This window comes from Podarcis filfolensis (assembly GCF_964270895.1).
Source record: "Podarcis filfolensis genome assembly, chromosome: 14".
Lineage (NCBI taxonomy): Eukaryota > Metazoa > Chordata > Lepidosauria > Squamata > Lacertidae > Podarcis > Podarcis filfolensis.
This window is the reverse complement of record NC_139616.1, coordinates 37762429-37788367: the sequence shown is the minus strand read 5'-3', so window position 1 is coordinate 37788367 and position 25939 is coordinate 37762429. Positions and strand designations below refer to the sequence as shown.

The 25939-nt window shown below is 44.8% G+C and overlaps 1 protein-coding gene and 1 long non-coding RNA gene across 9 annotated transcripts in view; one reads left to right on the top strand and one right to left on the bottom strand.

Annotated features, from left to right (window-relative positions):
* Nucleotides 1-25939, top strand: part of SNX29 (sorting nexin 29) — a 213430-nt gene that overhangs the window by 9845 nt on the left and 177646 nt on the right. For 6 of the 8 annotated variants that reach the window (XM_083585054.1, XM_083585057.1, XM_083585058.1 and 3 more), the window contains exons 3-12: nucleotides 1096-1148; nucleotides 3129-3253; nucleotides 5045-5225; nucleotides 6837-6907; nucleotides 7594-7842; nucleotides 9805-10183; nucleotides 13056-13174; nucleotides 17230-17311; nucleotides 17869-17951; nucleotides 25813-25876. In XM_083585054.1, coding sequence (XP_083441180.1) covers nucleotides 1096-1148; nucleotides 3129-3253; nucleotides 5045-5225; nucleotides 6837-6907; nucleotides 7594-7842; nucleotides 9805-10183; nucleotides 13056-13174; nucleotides 17230-17311; nucleotides 17869-17951; nucleotides 25813-25876 — 1406 coding nt within the window. The remainder of the gene's footprint in view (nucleotides 1-1095; nucleotides 1149-3128; nucleotides 3254-5044; nucleotides 5226-6836; nucleotides 6908-7593; nucleotides 7843-9804; nucleotides 10184-13055; nucleotides 13175-17229; nucleotides 17312-17868; nucleotides 17952-25812; nucleotides 25877-25939) is intronic. The other 2 variants (XM_083585060.1, XM_083585059.1) reach the window with 1 other exon arrangement.
* LOC310749055 lies at nucleotides 9750-13048 on the bottom strand. The gene is made up of 3 exons (XR_014541467.1): nucleotides 12895-13048; nucleotides 11453-11497; nucleotides 9750-9798 (listed from the first exon to the last, which is right to left on the bottom strand). It is a non-coding gene; the product is annotated as an uncharacterized lncRNA (long non-coding RNA).

Sequence of the window (25939 nt, the reverse complement as noted above, 5' to 3'; positions counted from 1 at the left end):
ATAAAGCTGTGGTTTGAAGCCAGAAAAGAAAAGAAGTTACACAAGTTCATCTAGCCATGAGACCAGGTTTGGAGAACTTTTAGCCTTCTCGAAGTTGTGCGTCAGCTTGCATTAGTTCCAGCCAGCATAGCCCAGCTGTCAGGGATGATGGGAGTCGTAGGGTAGCAGCATCTGGAATGGATGAGATTATTCACCTCTGCCCTAAATCATGGGTAGGCAAACTAAGGCCCGGGGGCCAGATCCGGCCCAATCGCCTTCTAAATCCGGCCCGCGGATAGTCCGGGAATCAGTGTGTTTTTACATGAGTAGAATGTGTGCTTTTATTTAAAATGCATCTCTGGGTTATTTGTGGGGCATAGGAATTCATTCATTTCCCTCCCCCCCCCCAAATATAGTCCGCCCCCCCACAAGGTCTGAGGGACAGACCTCTGCTGAAAACGTTTGCTGACCCCTGGGGCCTAAATGATGGTCAGGGGTGCCATAGGCAACACTGGCCTCTGCCCCTCTTTCCTTCCCTCCGTCCTCTGATGCCCTCTTGCATCTCTGTCAGGCCACTAAGCCTGGGGGGCATCCTCTTCCCAGGCCCTGGGGGGCGGGCGACATGAGGAGGCACCTCTCTTTAGGGTGGGGGGTGGCAGCTCAGAGAACAGGAGCAGCAGCAGCACCTGCCTGGAGAACTCCCAAGAAGAGGGGAGAGGAGGCTGAGGAAACACTCCAAAAAGGAGGGTGTTCGAAAAAGGTGAGGGGGGGGGACATAATGAGATCCTGAGACCCATAGGGGTGCGCAGAAAGAATGCAGTGGTAAAGAATGGTAAAGGGAGCCATGGACTCAAAAAGGGTGAAAACCCTTGAGCTAAGCCAATACATGTGGACTTTTGTAAAATGGAACGGCAGTTTGATTTTACAGCTAAACCTCATGCTTCTTTCACCTACATAGTTTCACCTACATAGTTCCAAAATCTTTAAAAAAATTTTTTTTTTTAAATTGGCATTTTAACTAAAGGTGTATGGTGACTCACTTAATTAAGTTGAGCATCAACATATTTAAAACTCTCCTTATCGCACCATTGATGCTGACGTATCTGTTCATTACAGTGCCAGATCAGATTTGGAGGGAGGAAGGAGATTGCTTCCGATTCGGACAGCAGGTAAGTCTGAAAGGATATTGAATAAATGGCACTTGTTTTTAGTCATATTTGTCATCAGCTGGCTTGATGCTTCATTTTGCCTGATAGGTACATCCAGGCTAGTCTGGGAGAGCGGGGAGGTAGTTGTTAGAGAGTTGTGTTTGTGCTGTGTGCAGGATGGTATGAGGCAAGCGTTTACAACCTCTGCAACGCCTGGTGGGGGCAGTACCATAGGATGCACAACAGCAGCATCTTACTTGACTTGCCACCCCCCCCCCCCAAATAAATTGGTCCTTGATAGGGGTTTCAATAATTGTTGGTCCTTCAGGTTCATCAAGCTCCCCTGGGGATTGCCTGTGACTAAGAAATAAGTTATTTCCCGCAATGGTATAATCTTCGTTGTTTTTCTTAGAATGGAAATTCTCTTGAGCTTATTTTGGGAAGAAGCGATGGCAGAACTTCCCCATTCTTCAGTTTCATTTCCATCTCAATGTGGGAAAGATTTGTAGCGCTTGTTGGAAGTTATAAGGAGGTTTCTCTATTTCTATGCCTTGTGGGGTTAATCAGGCTCTGGGGAAGATAACATCAGGTGTCAAAAGCCAGGGTCTTTAGCACTGGCTGAAAGCTTTCTAAGGAAGATTCCAGGCTTTGGGGAGGGAGTTCCACAACTTGGGGGTGCCAGAGAATGGCTTCTCCTGGGCCACCTCCACCCGAACCTCTGAGGGTGATGGACCTACCAAGAAGCCCCCCTCTGCCTATCTTAATCCCCAAGGATGTCTGTGGGGAAGTAGATTGTATTTGGCACCTGAGTCATTTAGAGATTTTAGTACTAACATGAGCACCTTAAATGAGGCCTGGAAATGAACTGGCAACCAGTGTGGCTGTTTCATAGCAGGGATTATGTGCGATCTAAATGGAATCCCAGCCAGTAACGTAGCCACATGGGCATTCACAGCTTCTTTACTCCTCCCTGGCCCTTATTTGCTGCACCCTATGTCTGTGTGGCTTGGGGATGCGGGTGGCGCTGTGGGTTAAACCACAGAGCCTAGGACTTGCCGATCAGAAGGTCGGTGGTTCGAATCCCCGCGACGGGGTAAGCTCCCGTTGCTCAGTCCCTGCTCCTGCCAACCTAGCAGTTTGAAAGCACGTCAAAGTGCAAGTAGATAAATAGGTACCGCTCTGGCGGAAAGGTAAACGGCGTTTCCGTGCGCTGCTCTGGTTCGCCAGAAGGGGCTTAGTCATGCTGGCCACATGACCCGGAAGCCGTACGCCGGCTCCCTTGGCCAATAAAGCGAGATGAGCTCCACATCCCCAGAGTCGGCCACGACTGGACCTAATAGTCAGGGGTCCCTTTACCTTTACTTATGTCTGTGTGGCTTAGTGTGTCTTCCGAACCAGGGCTTGTGGTTCAGCTCTCTCCTCACTAACCACAAGTTGGAGCCAAGAACAAATCTTTAGGCATGCTGCCTCTGGAGACAGCCTGTAGTCATCGTGATGAGCAGACCAATGTCTTACCCTCCATGACTTTGTCTAACCCTAAGCCACCTAAGTTGTTGACTGTCACCACGTCTTGTGGCAATGAATTCCACGGGTTAACAGTGGAACCCACCAGTTGCTCGTGAATCCTGTGCACCTCTTTACCATTTCTTCCACCCAACCCCAAAATTCATGCCGTAGGACTTGTGAACTGTGTCTGTTTCTCTGATTGGGTCTCTGCCTCGGGCTTGGCTCCCATTCCTTCTGCTTTCCCAGCCTTCCCAGTTTTGCTGAGTAAAGTGGATAGGAAGCCTCTTTTGACCTTGACTTGCGGATGAGTAGCAGGAACCAGCAGGTTTTGAGGCCTGATTGCAGCAATCAGTGAAATAGGTTTCTGTGCTAAACTGGGGTATCGTTACCGTCTTGCATTGACTTAAGCTGGGAGGTGGATAGTGCCTTTAAATCTTGTTTCTCCCCTTCTCCCTTTCCTACGGTGCTTCTTATTAAGCTTTGTCTGTTTTGCAGAGTTACATGTCTCTGTGCTCAGTTCGAATCTGTGCTTCAGCATGGCTTGAAGAGGACCCGGGGATTAGCCTTAACAGCAGCAGCTATCAAGCAGGCAGCAGGCTTCTCCAGTAAAGCTGAAATGGGTAATTTGGGCTTCCAAGGCGCTCAGCTCTTTCTCTTTTTTCTTTTGGATTAAAAAAAAAGTTTAAACAGTCTGTCTTGCATGTAAACAGCTGGCAACACATGAGATTTCAATAATGCTGCTGGAATGGAAGAGAAACGGCTCCGCTGCTTCATATGCACCATACATTTACAGCACATGACTTCCCCCAAGGAATCATGGGAACTGTAGTTTACCTCTCCCAGAGCTACAATTCCCAGGACCTTTAACAAACTATAGTTTCCAGGGTTAGTTCCTGGGGGTAGGGTGGGTCCTTTAAATGTATGGTGTGTGCACAGTCACCATTTTTTGTGGTGGGCTGCATGCATTATTTTGAGCCGATCCACATATATCCTACTTTTATTTTTATTTTTTTAATAACTTTTTTTATTCAAAATTAAAACAAAACATATTATCCAGAAACATATCATTCTTATTCCCCCCTTCCCCTACTTGACAGAGATAAACACTGGAGAGCGGCTGCCAGTCAGTTTAGACAATGCTGAGCAAAGTAGAACAATGGTTTGAGGCAGGATAATGTAGTTTTGTAATATGTACTTGTGATGCTGAGGCAAATGGTAGGCCAGCCTGGTCTCATCATAACAGTTTGAAGAGGGTTTGCTAAATAGATGACTTGGAAAGCAAAAGCTTTTATAATCTCTTTACCCATTATCAAGCTTTTCAATTCCTTGGAATCTGTTTTTAATACTCTACTTAAAGAACAGGCACTTATCCTTAAACGTCTCTGTTAATTAAAATTTCCCCTAAACCAGGAGCAGAAATGTTCTCCCCTAAGCATACTTGCCTGGGAGGAAACCCTCTTGAACACAGTGGGACTTAGATCTGCATTGGATTGTGCTACAAGTTTGGCTAGGCTATGCTAATTAAACGGTGAGTATGATGACCTTTCGACACAGGAGATTAGGTCTGGCGGTAAAAATTCAATTCTGTAGGGATAGCTTGTGAATCGCTTCAAAGCTATTTCCATTCAAGAAGATACAGTATGTGGTTACATTATCAACCAGCTGGAAAACTGCTTTCAAAGCATTCAGCTAGCATTTTCAAGAACAGAATGGGTAGCTTGTTGCTTTAATTACCCTGCGTGCAATTGGCCGAAGATTAAAAAGTGTGACTTGAAATAATGATTATTTGGGAATTGTCACCAGGGTTATGAGGCCCAGTTCAGATGCAATGAGGCCGGTCGAAAACAACAACATCGTTTGTGTGAATCAGCAATGAGTTTATGTATTTTTTTTTCTATTTTTCTGCATTTTCCTCGATTGCTCAGCTGCAGAGGAGACTGCCTGGTTCCTTAGCCACTGTTTCCCATCCTGTGGTGTTCTAACCAGGCACCTGTGGTTTCGGCACTTCCTGCAAATCAGGACCCAGGCTTCCAACCCTGGTTTGTAGAGAGCCCTTTAACCAGGATCCTAGTTTGAATGTCGTGGGAAAGCATGACAAAAATTTTTTTTTTCCTTCCAGTAGCGCCTTAAAGACCAACTAAGTTAGTTCTTGGTATGAGCTTTCATGTGCATGCACACTTCTTCAGATACCAAAAAAGCATGGGAAAGCATGGTTGAAGAAACCAGGATGTCTTCTCTGGGTGAGCTGAAGGGGAACTGGAGCTTAGTTATTGTTTGTGCTTTGTTGGAAAATGGCCCCCTTCCATCTGAATTGTGGAGTTGACGAAGGCAGTACTTTTCTGTCTCCTGGGATTTTTGCCGATAAGATTTCAGATCACCTTATGTGTGCCTATGGATTCATACTTTTTCAGAGCCGGTGTTCTGGTACTATGTGAAAGAGGTTCTAAATAAACATGAGCTGCAGCGTTTCTACTCCCTGAGGAATATTACCACAGACGTTGGCAGAGGTCGTGCTTGGCTGCGCTGTGCGCTGAATGAACATTCCTTAGAAAGATACTTTCACATGCTGCTTGCAGATAAAAGCAGGCTGAGGTAACTTCCCTTTTTTGACCCTTTTCCCGACAGGTAAATTTCTACTGGCAGAGGCTTCCTGATGAGCCGCCTGAAACTGCAGCAACAGGCTAAAATTTCTATTTATGGCATGAGCAGATGACGTACTAATTTGATATTAAACAGCGAAGTGTTTGGTCATAATTTAAGTAATTGGCAATTATAGGCAATTCTGCTGCAGCAGAAGATAGATAGATAGATAGATAGATAGATAGATAGATAGATAGATGGGGATGATTCCAAATGCATTAGGTACATAACAATTTTGTATGAGTCTTCAGTCTTCCAATTTTGTTTTAAGGTACCCAAGAGGCTGTATGAAAAAACCCACAAACAGATACTGACCCTAGGCAAGTCACTTGGCCTATATCATTTCATACACACACACTTCCTGCTCAATCTTCCACATGCTCCCATACATATTGACTTGGTTTAAGTGCAATTGTCTGATAAATCATGGTTTATTAGTTGGAGAATTAGCCTTGTGCCCATGCGCTCTGTCACCATCCCTCCCCTTGACCTCCTGACTCGGTGCTTCGTTAAACCATGGTTTCCCATTTCATTCTGTTCACCTGCTGCCCTGAAGGCAAGTGTGGGGATGGAGGCTGTCTCTCAGGGCTCATAATCCATGGTTTATTAGACTTGATAGCTGCATCTGGCCCTCTCTAGCTCACTTATCTTCCATGGAAGAGTGTGCATGAGAGAGTTCTGTTTACTGTGCAAAGAAAAGTCTGCATTAGCTCTATTTTTTCAGGATGCAGACTCTAATCCTCATAACACAGCTAAGGTCTCTGTAGATCAGAGTTTACCTATGCCTTAACCCTTCGCTCCCTTCGCTCATCTAGAGCAGTCTTCTTCATCCTGGTGCCCTCTGGATGTTTTAGACCACAGCTCCCATCATCCACCACCATTGGCCATGCTGGCTGGGACTGGTGGGAACTGTAGTCCAACAACATCAGGAAAACCACCTGTTGGGAAACGCCTGTATCGAGTGGCTGTTCTGGGCATAACGCAAGGTTGGGAATCAGATGAGTAATGCATGGGGCTGGGTTGAGGGACTGATGGCTATGAGGTTTGGTCACCCTGTTGTGTTTGGTGTTTGGCTATTGCTGTGGCTGTTAGCATTGTAGAGGGTGGTGGTGGGGATAGGTTGGCGGGTTCTTTATACACAATCTTTATAGTAGTTTTAATGGGATTTGGAGAAAGCCAGTCCCTGAGCTTTTAAAAATGCACTCGGCAATGTTAAGCCTCAGCAGCTTACAAAGTACTATAGATCATTACAATTGAGGAGTCCTTTGTCCATAACCGAGTTATGGCCTCTTCTCTAAACTGAGGCTGGCTTCACTCTGCCACAGTGCAGTCTTGGTATCTGATCTGTGTCTTGAGAGTTGGAAGAGAGTAGTAAAGAAGTCTGACTTTTTTTTTAAGATCATAAAAGTGTCATGGGCCACTTTTCTGCTCTCTTTCAGTTTATAGAAGTAGTGTAGCGCTTCTCCTATCCCCATCTGAAATGGAGTTAGTAAGAACCACAGCCTCTTCCGTATGTATAGATTTGTTTACCTTTTTGTCCTGCCTTCTTTTTTTAACATCTAGTGTCTTCTACGAAGACTGGTCCTTCATGATGGATGAAGAGCGCTCTAGTATGATTCCCACTATGGCGGCTGGTATGTATCATTCAGTCTGATCTGTGGGGCAGTTTGTGGTGAAGACTGGACTAGAAATGTTTTAAACGCACAATGCTGGGTAACGTTTTTGGCACTGATAGGAAGAAATGAATTTATTTATATGCTGCTTCTGTGCCAAAATGGCTTCTAAGCAGGTTACATCTATAAAATCAATACACAGTTGAAATGCCCAACGACAGTTCCAATCTCAGTTAAAACAAACAGTTAATAAGCATGACAGTTAAAAACAGTTTAAGCCCACCCCACGGTTTAAACAGTAGAATCACAAGTTCCTTTCAGGGTAACGCTTGCCTAAACAGTTGTGTCTTCAGGAGCTGGTGGAATGCCAATGCTGATGGGACCCTCCCATATTTTAGCAGGGAGAACATTGCCCAGGACTAATGCCACCAGTGAAAAATCCCTCATCCGTGTTACCACAAGCTGATAATCATCAGATTGTAGCAAAACTAACCGGGTTCCATTAGCTGACTGTAGTGCCCTTGCTGGGCAACAGAGGGGAAGTTAAAAGGATCAAGTAGCCTTATAATGTTCTTTCTTTTCTTTTTGTGAACCGCTTTGAGGTTTCTTTTACAATCAAGCGGTATATACATTTTATGAAATAAATATTTTTTTGTAAATTTGTCCCCTGAGTTACATTGCATTTCTTTTTTTGCTTTTATATAAAGGGCTGCATTCTATTCTTTTTGCAATCAACATTGATAACAAGGATTTGAATGGGCAAAGCAAGTGCCCTCCCACAGTCTCTGACCTTCTCAAAGAATCCACACAGAATGTGACCTCGTTGTTGAAGGAATCTACTCAAGGAGTTAGCAGCCTCCTCAGAGAAATCACGGCGTCCTCTCCTGTTTCGATCTTAATCAAATCGGATCAAGATGCTGACCCCTTGCCCATTTTATCGAAGAGTCTCAGCGGTGGTAAGTCTTACTGAGCCGACTGCATTGACAGAGGTAGCCTGCAAGAAAAGAGGCTTCTTTTAGATGGTCGCTGTGATTTTGAACATTGGGAGGTTTTCACTCATACCTTATCTCTTAGGCAGCACGTCTTCCATGCACCCAGTTGTTTGCTTCTGCATGGTATGATGCAATGGTTAGAGAGCAGAACTAGGACACGGGAGGTAAAGGTAAAGGTAAAGGTACCCCTGCCCGTATGGGCCAGTCTTGACAGACTCTAGGGTTGTGCGCTCATCTCACTCTATAGGCCGGGAGCCAGCACTGTCCGCAGACACTTCCGGGTCACGTTGCCAGCGTGACAAGCTGCATCTGGCGAGCCAGCGCAGCACACAGAACGCCGTTTACCTTCCCGCTGGTAAGCGGTCCCTATTTATCTACTTGCACCCGGGGGTGCTTTCGAACTGCTAGGTTGGCAGGCGCTGGGACCGAACGATGGGAGCGCACCCCGCCGCGGGGATTCGATAATAATAATAATATAATAATAATTTATTATTTATACCCCGCCCATCTGGCTGGGCCTCCCCAGCCACTCTGGGCGGCTTCCATAAAAACCAAAAATACAATAAAATATCACACGTTAAAAACTTCCCTGAACAGGGCTGCCTTAAGATGTCTTCTGAATGTCAGGTAGTTGTTTATCGCTTTGACATCTGCTGGAAGGGCGTTCCACAGGGCGGGCGCCACTACCGAGAAGGCCCTCTGCCTGGTTCCCTGTAGCTTTGCTTCTCGCAATGAGGGAACCGCCAGAAGGCCCTCGGCGCTGGACCTCAGCGTCCGGGCAGAATGATGGGGGTGGAGACGCTCCTTCAGGTATACTGGACCGAGGCCGTTTAGGGCCATGCGATCCGCCGGCCATGCGATCGGCAAGTCCTAGGCGCTGAGGTTTTACCCACAGCGCCACCCGCGTCCTTTTTGGGACACGGGAGACCAGGGTTCAAAACTCCTTTCAGCCACAAAACTCACTGGGTGACCTGGAGTCAGTCACTAATTCTTAGCCTAACCTACCTCACAGGGTTGTTATGGGGGTAATGGGGAGGAGGAAGAACCACATGCCCTGCCTTGAGGTCTTTGGAGGAAAGGGGGGATGTAAATGCAATAAAGATTCATCATGCATAGGTGGTCAAGCAGCTAACACATTCCGATAAACACACGAATGGCCAGTTAAGTTGTAGACTTTTCTGTCTGTATCAAGGGGAAAAGACATGCAAGAGACGGCAACTAGGTCGAGAGTTCTCGCTGTAAAGTTAAGAATGACAAGCTACTACATTGTTCTAGGTCATATCTGTGTTTGCCGTCGGGAATCCATATGAGCTGCAGCAATAACGTGAAGAATAAATTCATAAGAAATTGGTTTCCTTTCTACAGCTGTGCAAAGCCACCTTTTAAAAGCTCATAATTTGGCATGATGTCTGAACTGATAAAATTGGAACAATTTGCTTCGCCTCTGGAAAATGGAAAAGTAGCACTTAAGTTGCAGTTCACCTATACATTTGCGAATTCAAACCAAGCTTGGAATTTTAAAACCATGGCTATCACAAACCGTGGCTATCACAAAACCATGGTTTCAAATGACATGCTATAAAATCTTGATTCTAGAAGTAAGCTAGGCTTAGGCATAATTATTAAGTAGCTCAGTTAGTAGAGCATGAAACTCCTTAGGATTGTGGATTTGAACCCCACATTGAGTGAAAGATTCCTGCAATGCAGGGAGTTAGGCTAGATGACCCTTGTGGTCCCTCTCAACTCTACAGTTCTGTTATTAGAATCCTGAAAAACTATTAATTCACACTCTTCCCCCCCCCCCAGTTGCATATATGCTACCCTGTAAAATTAGAATAAGCTTTCTAAAATAACAAAACTACTTTTCTTATAGGCTGTGTGTTTTGAAATCTTCTGTGTTCATCTCTCTCTCTCTCTCTTCTGCAGATTTAAAATGCAGAAAAGATCGGACGAAGAAAAAGAAGAAAGTCACAAATATCATTTCGTTTGATGATGAGGAAGATGAACAAAATCCGGGGGATGTCTTAAGGGGAATTGTTGCAGGGGAAAGCTCCGAAGAAAACTTGGACAGGTTTTCCCCCTACGTAGCTTCTCCCCCTGGCCCCGGAGAGACGCTAGCTAAACTGAGCGGGGACCAAAGTGTACCTTTGTTGAAAAACGATTCTGTATATCTCAATGGGGACTGTGGCTTCCAAAAGTTGGATGTGAAAAGTATAGACGATGAAGATGTGGATGAAAATGACGAAGCGTACGGCAAAATTTTAGGAAACCGCTGCATGGTAGAAGACACAGAGTCTTGTGGAAAGTGAGTATTCTGCAGTGTCCCAAGACATGTGGCGTTTCCCTATGTTAATTAAGAGGCAAACTCGAGAGATTCAGGGGTTGTTTTGTCTCGCATGGCTTTTCTCTTCAGCAGGTTTGGGGGCCAAATTCCACACTCGCAAGTCTCTCTCTCTGGCCCTCGTACCCCTTTCCCCAGGCCACTCCCCACCCTGGCCCTGCTTTGAACCCCCAAGTGTTTTTGCCTGGCTTGACGGTTTCCTTGAACTCCGATACTGGCCCTAATTTGCCTGAATGGAGGCTAGAGATGGGTGTGTGAGTGTGTGCAGAAATTACCGTACAAAGGAAAAAATGACATTTGTGGCTCCATCTGCTTTTGCCTCTGGCTCTGCCCCACATCTGGAAGGCTGCCCAAAAGGGAATGCAGCCCTTGGGCTGAAAAAGCTGCCCCACCCCTTGATCTTTGGGGGATTTCATTTTCACCGCTTTCTGAACCGGGTGGCAGAGTCCTCCTTGCTACCTGTCCTGCCTTGGCCAAGTTTGTCATGAATCTTCTTGGACTTTGAAAAATGGCAACTCCCTCTTTCTCTCTCTCTCTCTGTGTTTGTGCATGCACGAGAACATATTTATCTAGAAAGCAATCATCCTTTTTAAAGATCTACTATAGGAAGCTGCCTGCTACAGAGTCAGTCTATTGGTACATCCAGGTCAGTATTGCCTATCCCAGTGGTTCCCAAACTTGGGTCCCAGCTGTGTACAACTCTCATCATCCCTAGCTAGCAGGACCCGTGGTCCGTGATGATAGGAATTGTAGCCCAAAAGCAGCTGGGGACCCAGGTTTTGAAAACACTGGTCTACAGACAGAATGACTGGTAGTGGATCTCCTGGGTTTCGGTCAGCTCCTAGCTCCCCCTGGGGATTGATCCTAGGACCTTTTGCAAACAAGGCAAGTGCCCAACGACTGAGCCACAAAGGAAGCATGTGAGCAAAGGACCGTACAGTCCATACAATGCCACAGCATTGCGTTAACCCAGTGCAGTGCTAGCCCTTGTCCAGTCCTGGTGAAGAGAAGCTCCACGGTCAAGTTTGGAAGAAGCAGCGGCTGGGAGCAGATAGCCAGAGCAGGGGAATGACGGGCAAGGACCCATGTATATCCACTGAAGAAATTGGCCAGCTCAGATGCCAGATGGAGCTTGATGCAAACTGTAGTGAAATACAGGCAGTTCTGCCACAGGGGGGCAGTTTGGATCCTCAGCGAGACCTGATCTCGGAAGAAATCACTTGGTACATTTACCTGAAGAGCTTGCAGAGCTGCCTTTAGATTTGGGTTAGACGTTTCCTGCAACAAAATCCCTTCTTGTTAGTGGAAACTCAAGACACTTTACAATCACCCTAGATCAGTGTTTCCCAAAGTGCGGAATACGTACCCCCAGTAGCACACGGAAGGGTTCAAATCGTACATAGCAGATTTTTAAAATTGTGCTTTATTTGTTTTTTTTAAAGCTGCTGAAAACAATTCATTAAAATTTGAATATATTATCTTCATCTGAGAAGGCGGTACATGATTACACTGTGGTAAATGATACCCCATTGGAGTCATTCCCTATCCAGATTAGACAGGGGCTGACCGTTTTTTATTTTGCCCTCGTGTTGAAGGCTTTCTTATTTTGGGAATGGATGGTCTCACCCCATGTGCCATATCAACTTCTGGGCTTCTACCCTGTACTGTGTTCACAACATGATGCTGTTTTGCAGATTTTTATTTTTATTTTTGCCTTGCCTTGAAATTTTTGGATGTTAAGTGATTGATAGATGAAGCTTCTGGATTCAGGCTTAGTGTCAAGGCCCAGATCTGGTGCTTCTGTAGGTGACGCTAATGATGGAGCGGAACCCATGCCCTCTGTGTCTGTATTCAAACCACTGCTCACATCACAACAGCCATAGAGAGTGTTTGCCTGGTACTGGGTGTTTGTGCAGAGTCTGATGCTTCTTGCTTTGGGCAAGCAGTCTGGTGTAGTGGTCAGAGCGTTGGCCTAGGACCTGGGAAACCAGGATTCAAATCCCTGCATAGCCGTGAAGCTCGCTGGGTGACCTTTGGCCAGTCACAGTCCCTAGCCTAATCTACCTCACAGGGTTGTTTTCAGGGTAAAATGAGGAGAGGGGAACCATATGGATATGAATGTAGTAGCAATAAGGGAACAGTAAATAAATAAAAATAGCAAAAGTTGGGATAGCTGACCAGACACGTTTACCAAAATGTTCATGGATGTTGATACATACTTTTGTATGTATGTTTCGTGAGCTGCTTTGAACACACTTACTTTTTTTATTTTCAAGACAAAATTATGAAGTTAAAGTAATCTAGTAAGAAATAAATAAAAACAGAAGTGTGTCAGGGGGTGGGGGAGTACAAAACAATGACAGTCGGGTTCACAGCCATTGCCTAATAAAACTAAAGTACATTTTCAAGAGACTGCACAATGCGTTGGATGTTACAACAAAACCCAACCTAATACAACGAAAATGCAAAGCAAATGTTATGAAACCAAATAAAGCCACGTTTCACTGGGACTTGCCATCCCCAGGATTGGCTTGTCATATAAGTAAAAAATGGCTGCCAAATTGGGGGGGGGGGTTACATAGGTTTAGCTGCACCCCGAAGCACTCTTAATTTATAAGTCAGTTTCTCAGAAATGAGAATAAACATTACTTTATGCAACCAAATATTTGTACAACCTGAAAACTCCTTCCAGCCCTGTAGTCGACCCATCAGAAATTGATGAGAGACATAGTTTGCAGTTTGAACACACTTTTTGTTTTCGTGGAAAGGCTGTGTTCCAGTTAAAGCCTGATGTTATACAAAATTTTGTTTTTTGAAAAATGTGGTCGTTATTTAGACCGTCCGAGGGTGTCACGAGCAACTCGCTGGTTTGCGCCTGGTCTCCTCTGCAAGTCCTGAATGATGATTCTGATGAGTTGTTCCCTGTCAGTGCTGTAGGCTCTTTCACCCAGACTGGTGAGTATCTATTGTTAACAGTTGATATCTTTGCAGCCAAGTTCAAAGACTGCCTGAAACAAGTGCCGTATTTTTCGCTCCATAAGACGCACCTGACCATAAGAGGCACCTAGTTTTTAGAGGAGGAAAGGGGGAAAGCCCAGTTTTTTGGGGGGATCAGCTCACAGTTGTGTAGCTTCTTTTGCAAATGGGAAAAGCCCCACTTTTTTGAGAATCAGCTCACAGTTGTGCAGCTTCTTCTGCAAAGGGGAAAAGCCCATTTTTTTTTGAGGATCAGCTCAAAGTTGTTGAGCTTACTTTGCAGAGGGAAAAAAATCCTGTTTTTATGGGGTTCAACTCACAGTTCTGCAGCTTCTTTAGGAAAGGAAAGGGAGCCATTTCTACAGTTTCCAGACTGATAATCTAATCAGCCAGTCACATGTCGTTGGGGAAACAAACAGCCTCTGTCTGCAGAACATTCAACAATGGAGGCCTGGGCAAGGGGCCGGGCCAGAAAGGGAGCCAGCGATCGACCACACATTCTCTCCATAAGATGCACAGGCATTTCCTCTTACTTTTTAGGAGGAAAAAAGTGTGCCTTATGGAGCGAAAAATACTGTAACTGAAATGCATGGAGGGTGAGTGGCATAACACAAAATGTTGGGCTATTTTAAAGGAGGCATGCAAGGAAGTAATTTTTTCTTTGACGCTTTTCTCTCCCCTTGCCTAGTGAGCCTTCTGTATGTTTGTAGTGGAGAGGTAAATGTAGTATTGTTATTACTATTACTGTTGTTTATAACAAATTTGCATTAAGAAGTTTACTTGCAACACAGTAAAAAAAACTCCTACTTAAAAATACACATCACAATAAACTGAAAACATATGGCTATACATTATCATTGTACTCGCTATTCCAGTATGTCAGGGGAAAAAATATGCCTATTTCTCCATCAATTTATTTGGCTCACTTGCTCGTATTCTCCAATAATAGGTTGTCTTGGTCCTTTTCACTATAGTTCAAACATTTTTAATCCGCTCAAAGGTAGTGTGGGGAAGTTGGTTTCTTTCAATAGCTTGTCTGTTCATCTAAGTGAGCAACTGAAACAGCCTGTACAATAAGAAGTCAAAGGCTGCTGACATTCCACTAGACCTCGGAGTAATTTATTAATAGAAGGAGGAGAGAAGACGAAATACAAATAAGTGTGGCCCGTGCAAATAGCTAACATGAAAAATATGGCTGACAAGGAAAATATAGTTCATCGCTGAACAGAAAGAGAGGTGCCAAGCCTGAAGATTGACAGTCACTTGTAAATCATCACATAGAATGAAAATTTGAGCTTTTGTGCAACTTGCATTCATCTCGCTGGGTCTCTTTGGGTAGATGGTGCCCTTTTGTGTTTTTCTCTTTGGCAGCTATGAGTAAAAAAGACCTGAAAGGGTTAACCGCTGCATCCAGTGCCCTCCTGTGGATTTAACTCTGCAGCATGGTATAAATAGTTGAAAGGCTTGCATACAATTGATCAAAGCCTCTCTTTTAAAAAGCCATTGTCAGGTTCCAAATGGAATGCCTACCTTTCTATTAAAGACTGAAAAGGGTTCAGATGCCCTGCAATTCTGCCCGCCCCCCAAACCTCCCCAATACAGATAAACCCTTATGGTAGAGCACTGGAATCTTGTTATAAAAGGCTTTATTTTGGAGGGGAGGAAAACCCTAGCAAGAAGCAGCTCTCTGGGGCTAGCAAGGCAAGCTGCAGCTATTCAAGTGCCCGGACCACCTTCCTTCTCTCTCTGAGTGCAGATGGGACACAGCGCAAGGACCTGTCCTTTGCATTTGTTGTTTCAGCATCTTTTTTTCAACACACATCAACACTGAGAAGCCAGCGAGACAATGACAAATGGCAAGAGTTCCTTTAGAGATCTAAAGAAGAGTGACACACAGCTTGAACTGGCCTCTGGAAATGCCCGGCTAAACGATCTTGTCCCATTGAATGCAAAAGGGAGGTGGAGGGGAGACTTTTCAAAATGTTCTGTCTGACACTCTGCTGTCAATCACCTGTCTGACAGTCAAATTCCCTCCTCCCCTCCCCATTTCTTCTGTTTTCCTTTTCTCCTGCCTCTTGCACAGCTGATCAGGTATGGCTTGATGGAGCATCTAACTTTGAAAAGGACTGTTTTTGATCCTGAGGGAGCTGAAAAATAATGGCTATGGGGCATGGGGTCATACCCAACTAAGCAAACCCTCTGAACGTAATGAACCTAAGTTAGTCCTGCCCATCAGCTTCAACAGGTGTGCACAAAGTGTAGATACAATTCATCATCTGTAACTGTACCTTAGTCCTTAAATACCACCATCCCGAGGTCCACATTTCTTGCTGGGCAAATTTCCAGCACCAGCTGGCAGCCAGAGCCTGAGCCAGAGGCAATAGTGAGCAGAGCAATAAATTGAATTTTACTTGCATACTGTAGACTACTTTCTATTGATGCATATCTTCTAGTAACCTGGGTGTGAGTCTTTTTCCTTCTAAACGGGTTCCAGCCCTAGTCCCTTGACAAAGACAGATGTGGTCTCCATTTCCCGAGTCTAAACATCCAGGGCAAAACCAATATCGAGCCTGAAGACTGGACAGTGAATGCAGATTTTCCTCCATTGTTCTAAAATAATTCTCTCCTTCAATGGACAAGCAAGAGACCTGGTTTAGTAGGGAGTGGCTTGAGCCAATTTTTCCTCTCCATAGTGGCTTTGGAAAGTCTTCATGAGCCGCAGAGTTGGCACAGACTGCCCTGCCGGTAACATGGTTCTGACGTTGGGAGTCAGGCTGGGGGCAGAAGTGGTTGGCTGCTGCGGGTGGAAGTTCCCAGAGGGCCTTGGTCCACGTAGTGAGCAAACCAGCAAACCCCTGTCACCTTTCCACCTCTAAGGTTGGGGCAGGGGAGTGTTATCCTTGACCTTGTCACTGATGGATGGGGTGGGAACTGGGATCCTAGCAATCACAATTTTTGGCTTGTCTGCCAAAAGTTGTTCACTCCGGGCAGGATGCTGTTACTTTTCTGTAAATTGGCAGTGACCGCGACCCACATCTCATTCAATGTGAGGACCAACTAGTGGTTGGGCTTTGCAAAGTGACTGTATAATAATAATGATGATGATGATGATGATGATAATTTATTATTTGTACCCCGCCCATCTGGCTGGGTTTCCCCAGCCACTCTGGGCGGCTTCCAACAAAGATTAAAAATACATTAAAATGTCACACATTAAAAACTTCCCTGAACAGGGCTGCCTTCATATGTCTTCTAAATGTCAGGTAGTTGTTTATTTCCTCGACATCTGGTGGGAGGGCGTTCCACAGGGCGGGTGCCACTACCGAGAAGGCCCTCTGCCTGGTTCCCTGTAGCTTTGCTTCTCGCAATGAGGGAACCACTAGAAGGCCCTCGGTGCTGGACCTCAGCGTCCAGGCAGAACAATGGGGGTGGAAACGCTCCTACAGGTATACTGGGCAGAGGCCATTTAGGGCTTTAAAGGTCAACACCAACACTTTGAATTGTGCTCGGAAACGTATAACACCTCTATTTTACTACAGGTAGTGCTATACCTAATTTCTGTAATCTGTCCTGGTTCCTGAATTCTTGTACTTAAAGGTTGCAGAATGCAGTAATGTTTTACAAATATTTTTTCTTTTTCTTTTACGAATTCATAAAGATACTCTTAAGTCCCATTGAACTGAGTTATGTGAATTATAACTGCTTAGTAGTTAAGTCTAGCATTGCACACTTTATTGTGTGGTTTGTAGGGATCTGATTCTTGGCAAGCGGGCTGTCAGTCTTAAATAAAGATGTTGAGTAATCGGTGGATTTCAGCCTCCGTACTGGCTGATTCCCTTGATTACAATATTTAATTTAGTGTATCATTGCACTCTATGAAATTGTCCCAGAGTGGATTTCTCACAAAGCTGAATTCTGAGAGTGAAAATTAACAAGGTTGCTTTCAAAAGTGGACCAGTGCCTGGAAGAAAGTAACATTGAACTAGGACCTATGTCATCTTTCTTCTAACAGTGTTATCCATGTGCTCTTTTAGGTAACCTGGAGAATGGTGATGAGCACAAAACACCTGATTTTTCAGTAGAATTGGCTCGGGGAAATGCCAACTCACATTACAGGTATAAGGCAGATTAAGTTTTCTACTTTTCAAACAAGCCCATACAACTTTCTGTTTTCTTCCTGTCTAAAGCTTGGTATATGTGTAATGGCAAACCATGGTTTGGCAGTTTATGCTCGAGGTTCAGGCTTGCGTGCTTCCTCTTTCTTTACTTACTTTGTTTATGCAAGCCATAGTTTGCTGTTGCATCTGAGCCAAGGAACAACTGATTAGCACAAACCATTCATGCCTGCAAACCCTCGGAGAAATGTGTTTCAAAATGAGGTGTGCATGGAAACTATGCCTTGCAGTAACAAATAGTTCACAAAGGAAACTGGAGAGGGGAGCTAGTGCATGAGCCTGGGACTCTGTCAGGAGTAAAGTCAAGGGACCTCAATTTTCTGGGGATCTGGATAATGTGGTGGCATGTTATGGATAACTAATACTAGTCATTATGGTGCAATCAAAATGAATGAGAGTTGAACGTTGAAATGGATTGTGCCCAGTCTTGTTCTTGTAGTTCAAATGTCTTCCGTAGGCTCTTTTTCAGGTTTACCTTTCCCCCCTTTTTAAAATCAGGGAAGAAGTGAGCCCCCCTGTCAAAGAGAACTCTCTGCATGATCTGCTGCCCTCGGCCACTGTGCCAGAACCAATGACTGTTGGTAAGTCTCTGCTGAGCTGGATTAAGAAGGCTGCTGTTGTTGTCTTTCCATTCCATCCAAGCAAATTCTTTGTCAGGATAAGTTCCAGTTCACTGGCCAGCATTGGCAAGAGGTCCTATCAGTTTCATAGAACTGATTCAGCCGTCTCCCTGCATAGTGGCCTCCCGATGTTTTCCACTTCAACCCTCATCAGCCCCAGCCAGCAGCGCCAGGGGATAGAGGTGGTTGGAGCTGTACCCTGACAGCATCTGGAGGGCATCAGATTAGAGTAAGCTGGGCTAATTCAAATTTTGGGGCTATAAATCGGTAGCCCAGTAGGCAGTGAAACACAATATTAGGAATATAAAACCCCAAAAAATTGGAAACAAAACCCCTATAACTTTAGAAGAGCATTGCAGGATCAGATGAAAGGCTCAGTTAATCTTTCACTATGTTTCTAATAACAGTTGGCTAGATGTGCCTTGAAAGCATACAGCATCTTCTCCCCCTTATTGTGACTCCCAATGTATAACTACATGCAATCAGCAGGGAAAGAGGTGGGGAAAGCTCTGCTTTACTCCAAAGCGGTCTGTTGTTAATTCCATTATTAGTTATTGCGTTTATGGAATCTTCATAAATGAAATGAATTTGACTTCACATCCAAAGGCGAACTCCTCCGTTGTCTTCCGAGACTGATGGAGGCCAACAAATAACAATCTCTTACTAGGAAGAATCTCAAAAGCAATTTCACAATACAGTCATACCTCGGGATAAATACGCTTCAGGTTGAGCGCTTTCGGGTTGCGCTCCGCGGTGACCTGGAAGTAACGGAGCGTGTTACTTCCGGGTTTCACTGCTCGCGCATGCGCAGACGGTCGAAATGACATCATGCGCATGCGCAGAAGCGGAAAATGCAACCCATGCACGCACAGACGTGCTGTCGCGTCTTGCGTTCTGTTCAGGATGCGAACAGGGCTCCGGAACGGATCCTGTTCACATCCCAAGGTACCACTGTACATTAAAAACAGTCACACGTATAAAAACAAATTGAAATGTGTTCAGATATTGACTGGGATTAAAAAAAATTCTCTGTATGGAAGGGAGGAAAGTCTTTGACAGGTGCCCCAAAGAGAACAGAGAAGGAACCTGTCTGATACGCAGCTGGAGGGAGTTACCATAGGCTGGTGCTTCCTGGTTCTGACCTTGTGCAGAACAGAGTCCTGATCAGATGGTCTCTGCAGTGATTGGTTGGATATATAAAGGATGAGACCGTCTAGTCGCTAGCGGGTTGTCTGTTGTGGAAGGACTTCAGCTAACCACCATTCTTTCAATCCAGGTTAGTCATGGCTGTGTATATCAAAGCCATTATTGGGTTGAGGCCAATATGCTGTGACATCTTGTATATCCATCACAATCTCAAAGATAACCCTGGGAGTCCTGTCTTGTCTGTAGTGTCCAAGCACTGAATGATTATTTTGGTGACTTCTGTGTTCCATTGAGCATCTTCCAAAAGCATCACTTTGTTATAGTTTTTAGTGTCCGGGCCTAGGCTAAAATTATTTCCATCAGCATCATCTGTTTATTTGCATGCCAGTTCCCCACAAAATTGCACCCAAATCTGCTCAGCCTCTCAACCAAACAACAATAAATATAACTATTCAAAAGACTTATCAAAAACAATAAAAAAAATCAGCAAATATGGAAAATAAATCCATACTACAGGTGAAGAGCAAAGGCTTTTGAGATGTTCGTTCAGTATTTTGTCTGTTTCATTATGCTCTTGGAGCTGAAATTTAGAAAGTGCGCCTTAAATTTAACCTGCCATAAACATTCAGAACAGGCTGGGAATTTATATATGATTTATCCAAATCTGCATCTGCCATTATTTTTTAGGTGCTGAATTTGTTTGTGCAACGTGGCAGGGAGGTTTAATATCTGGAATGCAGAGCTTGTTTTGTCAAAACAGTTTTTAAAAATAAAATCGATTGTCAGCCGATAGATTTCCATAGATTGGCAGTAAAACCTTTCTTCCAATGAGTATTAAAAAATTGTTTGAGTCTTCCTTGTTCAGGGCGCTAAAATATTGGTTACCAGTAGGGGGAGCAATTGCTCCTGCTCTCACTTGCTGCTTCTAACTCTTGGCCAATTTAGCAAAAACATTATATGGGATAATTTTTCTCTGCTTTCGTGGGTGACATTTAACCTCATTTTCAGCTATCCTGGAAGTTGATTTAAACCCTTAAACATCAAAGGTCAACCCAGGATACCTATAGAGCAGGAGACATTAAACATCAAAGATAAACGCTGGCTCACCTTTTAAGCAAAGAGGGTGTCTCCCGAAGTCGGTGTAGGAATTCCTCGCTTAACACACACGGTTTGCAAAATAAAATAAAAGTCCTAATAGGAAACTGAAGCAAAGTTGGTTCCACATAGTAATTGGGCACTTATGTGGTCACTTGCAGTGGTCTCAAGTTGTGGTCCAATCACCACTAACTCCAGCATTCCCCAACCTGGTGCCCTCCAGATGATGTTGATTGGTTGTTGAGCTATGACTGCCACCATCCCTGACTGTTGGTTATGGTGGCTGAGTTGCAGGTCAAGCACATCAGAAAGCGGGTAGTTTAGCCTCCTTGATCTAGTGTTTAGAGTGTTGGACTCCTGGTAGTCAGTCAGTCAGTTTTATTGCACACAGCCAAAGGCAGCCACAATGTACACAGAATCATTCAACAATTAAAAGAAAATATGCTGGATTAATACAAAAAACTTAAAACATTTATATTGTCAAGACATTACCTACTCTAAACAGAACTATAAATGTACCTTAATATACAGGTTGGGATGCGGGTGGCGCTGTGGGTTAAACCACAGAGCCTAGGGCTTGCCGATCAGAAGGTTGGCAGTTCGAATCCCCGCGATGGGGTGAGCTCCTGTTGCTCGGTCCCTGCTCCTGCCAACCTAGCAGTTCGAAAGCATGTCAAGTGCAAGTAGATAAATAGATACCGCTCCGGCGGGAAGGTAAACGGCATTTCCGTGTGCTGCTCTAGTTCGCCAGAAGCGGCTTAGTCATGCTGCCCACATGACCCGGAAGCTGTACACCGGCTCCCTTGGCCAATAAAGCGAGATGAGCGCCGCAACCCCAGAGTCGGCCACGACTGGACCTAATGGTCAGGGGTCCCTTTACCTTTACCTATACAGGTTAGGACATTAAACAATAAAATTTATAGGCTAAAATCATCACATGGCCACTAATATATTTAAAAATAATGTTAATTAATACTGTGTGCAATTATATTCGGAGTTTGGTGATAAAGATAGAATATAGCTTGATGTAGATAGGGTCAAATAAATTCATCTCCTTTACAGTTGGTGACTACCTTGGCTATATAATTTGCTCTAATTTTCCTAGCGGCAGTTGCAGACTCCTGGTAATAAGAGTGAGGCTTACCTGTGGCTCTCAAAATGTTGCTGGCCTACAGTTCCGTTTGGCTGTGCTGGCTGGGGATGATGGGGGTTGCAAGTTCAAAACATCAGGAGGGTCCCTAGAGCGATGAAAGCTTGACCTACTTTAACCTGGTGCCACGTGGCTTCCTGTAAGTGAGGTCACAAGCAACACCATGCAGATAAATCTCTCTTACACCACTTAAACAGTAAAGTGGTACCTCGGGTTAAGTACTTAATTTGTTCCGGAGGTCCGTACTTAACCTGAAACTGTTCTTAACCTGAAGCACCACTTTAGCTAATGGGGCCTCCCGCTGCCGCTGCACCGCCAGAGCACGAATTCTGTTCTCATCCTGAAGCAAAGTTCTTAACCTGAAGCAATATTTCTGGGTTAGTAGAGTCTGTAACCTGAAGCGTATGTAACCCGAGGTACAACTGTAATGGGAAATCCTGGGAACTGTAGTTTAAAGGTGCTGGGAATTGTAGCTCTGTGAGGTCAGCATTCTGAACAAAGCTACAGCTCCCAAGATTCTCCATGACTGTTAAAAGTGGTATAAGAGTGCTTTAAATGTAGGGTGTGCTTGTGACCTAAGCTATGCCTTCCTTTTCTGCCTGCGGAGCACTCGCAGCATAAGAAAACCCAGAAAGAACACACACTATCAAAAGGGAAACAGCACAAACACCAGTATAAAGCAACTAAAAATCAGCCATCTAAAAATTGCAACCAAAACCCTTAGCAATAAAACAAAACAGTAAAAGCCTGCTGAAAGTTAGAATTTTTTCACCTTGGAGTGATATTTCTAGCCATGGTGCTCTCTGTTTCCTATATTTCACAGTGGCTTAGTGCGGATTAACACTGTCTGATCTCTTAGCCCCGTTTGCTCGCTTGATTCTTCCTTTTCATCCATCTGCCCCTTTCCATTTTGCAGCTAACTGTGGTTCGTGTTATCTGTGTGCTGGCGATTTTGCTAACTGTAGTTAGTGCCAAACCACAGTTTCTAACAATAATTAGAAGCAGGCTTGCAGGCAGTAGTCATGCGTGAACACAAGCAACTACCGTATTGTGAATCCACAACTTTCTGCTAGTTTCCCAAATACGTACCCAGATGCTGTGACAAATTGGAATAATTGAAATATATTAATATACAATAATGGTGAAATACATTGGAGCATATTAGCTGCCTGGTGTTGATCAGAGCTTTGGTCTGGCTCAGCACTTGTCTACACTGAGTGGCAGTGGCTATGTCTATGTATATATGCATTTGCAAAGTATCTTGTTTTAATATATGGTGTTCCAGCCTTCTATTACTAGGGAACGGGTTCTGAGTAGGGAGACTTCCAGCTGGTTGCGTAGCAACTCACTTCTATAAACATGTAGCAGGTGTATAATACGAAGTACTGTGTGATAATAAAAGCCACAAGACCCACAGCTACAAGTGGTTTTTGACAGCAGGGTTTTGTTATGTTTTAAAGGCAGTGGTTGCAACCTATGTTTTGTTGAAAGAGGACTTTCTGCTCCTCATTTCTTTCCTTGCCAAGTCTGGAAGCACCTCTTCCCCCCTTTTTGTCCAATGTGCTTTGCTAACGCATCTCACAGAACTTCCGCTCTTCAAAAGCGTAGCGACTCTCATGGTCTTATCTGCATCAGATCGCTTAGGAGCGTACTGTATTGTCTATACCAGGGGTCAGCAAACTTTTTCAGCAGGGGGACGGTCCACTGTCCCTAAGGCCTTCTGGGGGGGCCGGACTATATTTTGGAAAAAAATATATGAACGAATTCCTATGCCCCGCAAATAACCCAGTGATGCATTTTAAATAAAAGCACACATTCTACTCATGTAAAAACACCAGGCAGGCCCCACAAATAACCCAGAGATGCATTTTTAATAAAAGGACACATTCTACTCATGTAAAAATACACTGATTCCCGGTCCGTCTGCGGCCCGGATTTAGAAGGCGATTGGGCCAGATCTGGCCCCCGGGCCTTAGTTTGCCTAGCCGTGGTCTACACGGACTGGCAGCAGCTCTCCAGGGGGCCAGGAGTCTCTCCCATCCCTACCTGGAGATGCCACTGGGGGCTAAACCTGGGAAATTCTGCATGCAAGGCAGATGCTTCACCACTGAGCTCGTCCCCCTTTGGCTTAAATCCACCAATCTTCCCGAAACACCAGTCTTGAAAGTATCGCTTTAGGTTGCAGTCCTATGCACAAGCCTGAAAGTGAGCCTCATTGAAACCAGTGGGATTTCCTTCTGAGCAAAGAGCCATAGGATTGCTTTGTTTGTTGTGGAGTAACCTTTTCATCAACAGAGAGGAAGCAAGGAGTAGGTTTTTTGTTTTCGTTTTTTTACTTTTGCCATTGGGTAATGTATATACAATTGGACAACAACAACAACTCCTCCCCAATAAATATGGCCATAGGATGAGGCCATCACTAAGTGATAGATCCCATTTTGTTTTTTAGATTCTAAGCCATTTTTTAAACAACAACAACAACAACAGAAGCCAGTATTAAAAACTGCTCAATTGTCTGTATACAAGAGCTGTGTCCCCATTATCAAGGTTCTTGGGGCAGGTCTAAAGCTTTTCCTATGTTATTTCCCATAAGCTGTTATGTTTCTGTTCCCTATAATGTGTCAGATTAATCTGTAAATTAAAAAGAAAAAACCACCACCACTCAGAGAAATCAAATTTATATTCTGGCATTGAGCTACCGAAGCAATCTGAGACTAAGGTCTTAGGCAAGAGTATATCTGGATATATGCTGACAGATGACTTCACTTTACAGCTCCTTCTCAAGAGGTGATTGTGAACTATCCTTATCTAATCCTTGACTAGCCACCGAGAGTTTTTTAAATTAATAACGTGCCCTGGAGAAGGGGTACATCTGTACTAAAGCATGTCTCTTCCTGAGCACACGTTCTTCTGAGTTCTGTTTGTATTCCTGCTCCTACTGATAAATCTGTCACACAAAGCCATTTGGAAGCGAAATGTTCCAAGACTCAGTGGCGCTTTCGGACAATCCGTATTTTCCACCGTGGCCTGGATGCTTATTGGGAGTCATAACACAAATGTCGCGGACATCAGATATCTGTGGAGGAAATTATTTAGCCTCTCTCTTGATTCCAAAAGCTTGCAGGCAGGGTGGTTGTGGTTTAGGTATTCATCTAAAGCTTTTTCAGCCCCTTCTTGGGCAATCTTCTGCGAGCCACATGCCATTAGTGGCTGGGGCCAGAGGCAAAAGGGGGCAGAGCAATAATGCAAAATTTACCTGCGTACAGTGGGCACCTTTGTACACTTGCACAACTCTCTTTGACCTTCAGGCAACCGAGAGTCATGATCAGAGTTTAAGGATTCATTCCAGGCAGACAAAAGCAGCCTAGGATAAGGTTACCAGATTTTTTTCAAAGAATCTGGGGACACTTTTTTTTTGAAAAGAGAAAAAAAAATATTTTTAAAAAATAATTTTTTTTTTTTTAAAGAAGTAATATCTTCTCTTCTGGGTCTCCTCTGTCACTCAGCCTTCCCTTGGGCCCCGGCCTGATCTCTTGGAGCGCTATCTGCCATGGAGTAGGCTCGGGTCAGGCCTGGGCTCGGCCACGTGTCCTTGCCCTCCCGGTGCTCTCCTACCTCTCTTCTTCAGCGGTGGCAGTGGCAGCAGTAGCGCGGCAAGGTCGGGGCTCTCCTCTTTTTTCGCCTACCTCTTTCTCTTCCTTTTCCTTCTCCTTTGCTCCTTCTCCCTGCGTCGGCTCCGGAGTTTTTACAGGCCCTGGAGCACTGCTGGGCAGTTGGCCAGGTGGCTAGGCGCTCTTGCTCCCGGCCTGATTTGGGTCATGGGGGGGCCAGCGGTTTCCCCAGTTGATGCGCCGGGCATCCCTGGTTCCCCCTCGGCAGTGGCAGCGGCAGTCTCAGCAGCCCAGAGCCAGCCTGGTAGTACAGTTGGCTCTGGCTGGCTTCAGGAGCTGCTCACTGCTGTGGCACCTGCCATTTTGCCTTGCCGGAAGTCCCCATATGATGTATCTTGTGCCATTGAACCAATCACACAACATTCATTCCCTACTAATAAATCTACAACACTTAAAATATAAATCCGGGGACATTAAATGAAATCCGGGGACATTCCAGGGACAGATTTTGTCTGGGGGACAGATTTGTAAATCCGGGGACTGTCCCTGGGAAACAGGGACATCTAGTAACCATAGTCTGGGAGGGAGTGTCAGGGGTGAGGGAGAGTCTTAGAAAGTCAGACAAAGAGATTTGGAAGGCTGCATTTGACCCCTGGGCCTGAGATTCTCCACCTCTGTTCTAAATTTTACAATACATTAAAAACACCACCACCAAGCAAAACACCACATTGGTAATGGGTATGAATTTCAGAGCTTTTGTTGTGTTAGACACGTAACTGGAGTTTCCATTTCTCTCCCTGCCCCCTGTTTTCTTCCGCAGCTGAACTTCGGCAAGCCATTGTGGCCATGATGAATAGGAAGCATGAACTGGAAGAGCAGAGCAGGTAACCAGAGTGCAGTGCATTGGTCAAGCTCATGCTAAGATGCCATATCCACAGCATTAGGGC